At 35.2% G+C, this 7,448-nt stretch overlaps 1 protein-coding gene across 1 annotated transcript in view; it reads left to right on the top strand.

The window, feature by feature from the left end:
• LOC122808402 (transmembrane protease serine 13-like) overlaps positions 1-2,098 on the top strand; it is a 373,755-nt gene extending 371,657 nt beyond the window's left edge. Inside the window, exon 10 of the mRNA XM_044079367.1 lies at positions 898-2,098. Coding sequence (XP_043935302.1) covers positions 898-918 — 21 coding nt within the window. The 3' untranslated portion in view covers positions 919-2,098. The remainder of the gene's footprint in view (positions 1-897) is intronic.
• The last annotated feature ends 5,350 nt before the right edge of the window (positions 2,099-7,448 follow it).

Raw genomic sequence — 7,448 nt, forward strand, 5'->3', positions numbered from 1 at the left:
GTAAATGTTTGATCAATCATACCTACGTTTATATAGCCGCACAAAATCTTTCCAGTACTTCTGGGTAACATGGGTAGGCATAAAAATGGGGTTCCTATTAGATGACCGAAGACGCATTTTGTCGAATGCATCTTGGCTGAACTTGAAATGTCGAAAAGGCAAAATGACGAAGTGGCATATAGCAAATTCTTTCCCTGGGAAAGAAGTCGCTTGGCCGCTTCCGTTACTTTGCCATTTTCGGCACTGTAGTGTGATCTTGGAGTTGGTATATTTAAGTAGGGTGTGTGTAGGGGTGAAGCCCCCCACTTTATGCAATGTTTTAATGTCTTTTTTTTTTTTTTTTGGGAACAGCGATTTTTTTCCCTGGGGAAAAAAATCGCTGTTCTGGTTGTTCTATATCTTGTGAATTTGAACTTTTAGTTCGATATAACAACGTTCGATCATTTGATCGTTCGTTGTTATAACATAGACCCTAAAAAATGCCCTTTAGGGTCTTTAGCAAAGTATTCTCCTATGATTCTTTGAACTATATTTATATGTTTAGGGAGCATGTTATAATCCCAGAAACAGCATTTAATACTGTTTAATTTATTCTTAGACAGTTTTTACGGAGACTTATTTTTACCTGTGCATAGAAAAGATTTAATGCAGATGTACTCAGTAATACAAGTGGTCAGTTTTATTTATTTATTTATTTCATAACATGCAGACACCAGTGCTCATTTACTAATTAAAATGATTGTACAGATGTGTGTGGTGTACAAACGGTTGAAGAGTAAAATGAAAGTATCTTGTATTTATGAAATGAAATTTGATTGGGTCAGCTTGCATATAGCACATATCCTAATGATGTCCTTATTTCGCTACGTCAATATATATTTTTTTCTTTTACTGCAGGCTGACAAAGATACGCATTAAAAGGAAAAAGCAAAATATATAAAGAAGAGAGGGATTGCTGTTTTAGTTACTGTGAGCACTGATTCTGCTTATGATATATACGAAAATGGTTGCTGAAGAACATGTTCTAAGTGTGTTCGACCAACCTCACCATCACTCTTCACCAAAAATCACTACTTTTATTAAGGAAATGGTTCTGTGCCCCAACAACCATATGCTCACAAGTGCATAACCACATACACAGATAAAGTGGAATCAAACTACACTTCAGTTTTCAAGGCACCGGCATTAGTGCTAATTTCCTAATCAGCGATACCTGTCATGCCATGCATTTTTACAGAAAGAGAGCTCTATATATACTTCCCCAAGAGGACATTGTTGTGAAGCTATGAAACAACATTCTTCCAAGGTTTACTTGGAAAAGGATACTGCTGAAAGAATTACATTAATGCCATAATAAAACATTAGCTTAACCTCAGGATCCATCCCTTGCCATTACAAGAAAGCCGTTTAAAAAGCAAGTTTACAATGCATAATGTATAGGAGGGCTTTGCAAATTTCTGCATAAGCAGAAACTGCATATCTCAGGGAATCTTAACTTTTGTGATCATTCATATGCATTTGAGAATGTGTGTGTGCTTCATAGAGATCTACAAGCAAACAAAAGCAAAAAGACAGACAGACAGACTCATGTTCTTTCCAAGTGTTTCTATGATTTAGTACAATCATGCAGAGATGTTTCTGAGAATATACAATTTGTCCAAAAATGTATTTCTCCGTTAGGCAGCTTAAGCTTCTATGGACAAACTGGTTTAACATTAAACAGAGAACCCATGACAGCACTGTGACTTGCAAAATATGAATACTGAGCTTTATATTAGTTCTGAACTCTACTAAGCAATGTATATGTTGACATAATTACTGAAGTTGGTTTGTTACACTATAAGAGTATGCTATGCAGTTTGACTTGTTTGTAAAATTAGTAAAACTCTAATCATGAGTGCATATGAGCACAACAACAGTTGCAGTCCCACCCCACTCCAAAACAAGTTTACTAAGCAGATACATGCAACATCCCCATTTCATAAAATGATAATCCACATTAAGGGTGTTGTAACACTTAGATATATGAATGTTACCAGGTATTTAGCCAAGTCTACAGCCTAGTGCCTAAAAAAAATCCTACCAAGGCATACATCAGAGCAAGACCACACAATAATAAAGTATCTGTTAACAATTACTGGTTCCAGTTTTCTTTTTAAGACTACAAGGGAAAGTGGGCTCCAGTGTCCGAATGTCGAGTGCAGACTGAAAGATCAGGTATCACTTGAAGATTATCCAGAAAGCAGAGGACAGGTAAATGAGGCCTGACTAATCATATCAATGCTCCCAAAACAGTAGGCCTTGCCTGCATGGTAGTATGAAGGCAGTGTCTCCAACTTTACATTATGTTATGAAGCGATGTATCTAATATTTACAGTAGAATTTGGTTTGCTATCAGTTACAAAGTCAGTGAGCTTTCAGCTTGACATTTTCATTGATAGAAACTTACTACGTCTACACAAACCACTTTTTAATACATAGCTATAAATATAATAAAATGATTGACCAATCCAGGCATAGAAGGAGGAGTAAGTACTATTATACATACCACACACACACACACACACACACAAGTACATAAAATATAAATATATATTTAAATATAAAATTTTATTTATATATATATATATATATATATATATATATATATATATATATATGTATGTGAGTGTGTATATATATCTATATATCTATATATTTAGTAACGTAAGAAACTTTTGCTGTTTTGAGAGGAATATAGATACTAGGCTATTGTCGATGCTTTGGTCAGTCTTTTATTCATTTAAATCACATTTTGAGCACTTTCGTTCATTGTAATGTTTTCAGTCAAACTTCATTGGAACATAACTTAAAATTAACCTATGCTTATTGAAGGCTTTTTAATAAACCTAGGTTCATTTTAAGTTATTTTCTGATGAAGTTTGACTGAAAACTTTACAGTGAATGAAAGCACTGAAAATGTGATTTAAATGAATAAAAGACTGACCAAAACACAGAGAAGAGCTTAGTGTCTATGTTCCTTCCAAAATAGCAGAAGTTTCTTAAGTTTTTAAATAGCTGTTTGTACTTTCCTGCTAGTGGTATTACGATATATATATATATATATATATATATATATATATATATATATATAAAACCATATATATATATAGACATAAACATATACACATATATATATATATATATATATATATATATATATATATACATATATAGATATAGGTACACATTACTTCATCAAAGTGCATTATTTTTAATGCATTTTTTTTTTCAAATTAAGCTATCAAATGAAATGCATTTTGAAAAGAATGAAGGGAAGGCTATTATTTCTAAAAAAATAATTAAATACCAGAAAAAGAGGAGTGTTCTGTTTCCTCTGATTTTGTTCAGCTCTAGGAGTTGGTAAACTTGAGTTAGCAGGAGTGCAAGGGAAATAGCTCCCCACATGGGGGTGCAAGGGGCCTTGTCTCCCTGAAAAAAAAATAAGTATATGACTATATATATATATATATATATATATATATATATATATATATATATATATATATATATATATATCTATATATATATATATATATATATATATATATATGTTATATATATATATATATATATATATATATATCTGGGACTAATGAAATAATCAAATGGTGTTTTGACCAACATCAGTTCAGACGACAAAATCTTATCTGCTGAACAGATTGTCAACAGGTTTGCAATACTGCACAATTCTTAGTGTTTGGGAATATACCCTTTCCCTGATATTTTGCAATTGCAGAGTCAGTATATATAATTAGCAAGGGGTGAGGGGTGCAGCCATCCAGAAGGGGGATGCATGGGGGCTTCTCGTACAAAAAATAATATTTTTTGTGTTCTTTTAAGTTGTAATCTTGTATGTGATGCGGTTATTGCTAGGTACATGCATAGTATTGTGGCAATATTTGTATCTTCAATATTTAGTGATTGAGATTTAGAATGTCAATGTTTGGGTCTTTCGATTATAGTCAGTAGCCCCATAGATATATATCTGTATGGATCTACTTTGGAAGCTCAAACTTTCAAAACTTCGAATTTCATATGATTGAGACCATAACATTGAAGTGCTGAAAGTTTGAAACTTCATTAAAAAAAATAGAAACAAAGCAACCCCCACTGCACGCTCCACACCCCCTGCTAATTAAATATACCAACTCCGAGATCACACTGCAGTGAATGAGAATAGTACATTTCCTGTTCCGCACAGTACGGAAATCTCCATTTAAACCGTTCAAAGTTTCAGAACTTTGATCTTATGATCTCGACTACCACTTAAATATACTATCTCTGAGATTGTATTATCTTATCTTAAACAGATGTACTCGATATAGCACAATATTGATCCTTAGTGCAACATGCCCAGAATCACACATTAGTGATCCACAGTAAGAGAGTCAGTCATTAATGTGGCAATGTTAAGCTGAGCATGTGTGTGTGTGTGTGTGTGTGTGTGTGTGTGTGTGTGTGTGTGTGTGTGTGTGTGTGTGTGTGTGTACACACACACACACATGCACACATGTATCTATATGAAATCTCTAATGGAATAGTTCACTCCATGTTATTAATCCATTCGACAAAACCAGAATATGTGTGCATGTGCCTGTGTAAGATATGTGTAGTGTTTGAACATTTTTTGTTATCTCTGAATATAGAAGGTTATACTGACAAGTGTAAATTTTGACACCACACAATAAGGCCCACCTGGCCCAGCTTGTTTGCCAATTTGCACACCTAGTTGACAGCAGCAGCTTATTCCTTAACCAGCACACCCTCACAAAGAACTGTCTTGCATTTGTCCCACGCATTCCTGAATGCTGTTACTGTCTTACACTATACAACTCTACTGCTGGATGAATGAAACATAGTCATTTCTATTGCTTGTTATGATGTATGCCACATACATATATCATGGTGTAGTGTTTGGAACTAAGTGCTACATATATTATATTTGTTCAAGCCACTGTATTAAATTCACCTCATTTGCATCCTTTCCAATCAAAAATATAATACAGCAGTGATAGTCTCCACAAAAGAAAGTCTGTGGTATCGTCTAACCCATGTCATAGTCTTAAGTTCACAGACAAGTACTAGGCTAGCTGCCCTAGTGGGCCATTTTAAGCCTAACCAATTTCCCTCAACAGTCCCTTGTGTCTGTGAGGTAAATACAGTACCTTAACCATTACATACTTCATGTGACTCACAGTAATTTCTATGGAAATGCATATCATAATAACTCTTTTTTTTTCTGTCATGCCTGCTGGTCACTAGATCCACTCTATACCGTTGTCACTCATTTATTCCTTGTTACCCCTGGATTTCTTCAACGCACATCACAGTGTGTGTGTGTGTGTGTGTGTGTGTGTGTGTGTGTGTGTGTGTGTGTGTGTGTGTGTGTGTGTGTGTGCGTGTGTGCGTGCATGTGTGCATGTGTGTGTGTGTGTGTGTGTGTGTGTGTGTGTGTGTGTGTGTGTGTGTGTGTGTGTGTGTGTCTGTGTGGTTTTTTTTTTGTGTGTGTGTGTGTGTGTGTGTGTGTGTGTGTGTGTGTGTGTGTGTGTGTGTGTGTGTGTGTGTGTGTGTGTGTGTAGGGAGAGGAGGGGTTCCCCAATGTCTACCAGAAATCTGCATTAAGACAAGTCATTCCCAAGAGATATAAAACTCCGGTTGAGAGTTGAGCAAAAATACAGCACACATCCAGGCAGTCACAGAAGATTGTTTCTCCTCTGGCCTACCACTGCTCACTATCACAACCTGACCTTTACTGGCTCCCACACTGCTGCCCCATTCCATGAGCATGCTGCCATGTGTCTATACCTTTCAACCTCTTAGAGTAAAAAATTTGGACAAAGCCCCAAATAATGAGGGGGGAAAGGCCCTAAAATAAGAACACTTTTTAAATATTAAACAACAATAAAATTGTTACCACAAAAAAGCTCAAACACTGAGTCTCAAAAGAACTAATATCCAATTTCAGAAAATGAAGAGGCACAGCCACGGATGATATATCCAGGATAAAAATCTTTACTCCAGTGCACAAACACAAGTGCTTTCACCATATAGGCATCATCAGGTGTAACAATTAGCACAGACGAAACACACATCTTTATAGCTCATATAAAAGATCACATGACAAGACTTAAAGACATATCAAATAAAAACTAAAACATTTTATATTAGTCATTAAATTCAAGTTTAAAAGCATAACTACAACAACACTAAAAAATCATACAACCTGAAAATATAAACCAAATAAAAATATAGATACTATCTACTTCCTTAGAGGTCTTAACTTGAGTTTAGGTTTCAAGAGTATAGACTCATTAAGGCCATGTCCAGCATCACTTCTTAACCTGACTATTCAGGTGGATTCAATGTCTTCATTTCTATTATGTATATCCCCAAGCCTAACATTCTCATAAATTCTAGCAATAACTAAAAACATTAACTTGTGAGTAGCGTCAGTATTCATCACATGTTTGGCAAGTGCGTTAACTCTGTTGCCCTTATTAATATTATAAACATGCTCCCTGATATGTTCCTTGAAGGAACAATCCTATTTTCCTACATAAAACATTCTACATTGTGTACAGTGGGCTAAATAAACAAGATGTGCTGTATCACATGTAGCACTAACTCTAAAATTGTAAATCCTACCACAATCAGGGTGCTGAAACTCTGAACTAGTATCAACATAATCGCACCAGTTACAGTGCCCACAGGGTCTAGTGCCCGGACAGTTCCCAGAGCTAATAACGTTCCTTGGGTAATATAATCTACGCTTCAAAGACCTATTGTTTTCAAACAAAAACCTAGGTTCAACATCTATCAGTTTAGCTATCTCATCATCTGTAGTGAGCACATTCCAGTGTCTTCTAATAATGTCATTAACATCAGTTGCATACTTTATTTTAAAATGCAAACCTTTACTATCACATCCATCTCTCACTTTAGCACTTAATTTACTTCCAGAGGAAAAATAAGGTCTCGCTTGAAGTCACCTCTTGTCAACAATCCAAGCTACATTGCTACGGATAAGCTCATCTTCATAACCTCTGTCTTTCAAATTACTTACAACAGTATCAACTTCTACTTTAAAATCATCCTCTCTAGCATTAAGTCTAGAGGCTCTGTAAACCTGATTAGACACCAAATTCTTGAAGACATAAGATGGATGTGAGCTGTCCCTATGCAGAAGGTGACTGACATAACAATCCTTCTTGTGCAATTTGGTATAAACTTCACCCACACCATCCTTGGCACTAGTTACATCTAGAAAGTCAATATCAGTGTATGAAAACTTTGAGGTAAATTTCAAATAACAAGTAATGGTATTCACGTATTCCATAAAATCTTGGAAAGTACCAACGTCACCGTCCCACAAAATATACAAGTCGTCCACAAATCACATACTTCGA

This window comes from Protopterus annectens, chromosome 8.part0 (assembly GCF_019279795.1).
Source record: "Protopterus annectens isolate FY-2018-M chromosome 8.part0, PAN1.0, whole genome shotgun sequence".
In the NCBI taxonomy this organism is placed as follows: domain Eukaryota; kingdom Metazoa; phylum Chordata; order Ceratodontiformes; family Protopteridae; genus Protopterus; species Protopterus annectens.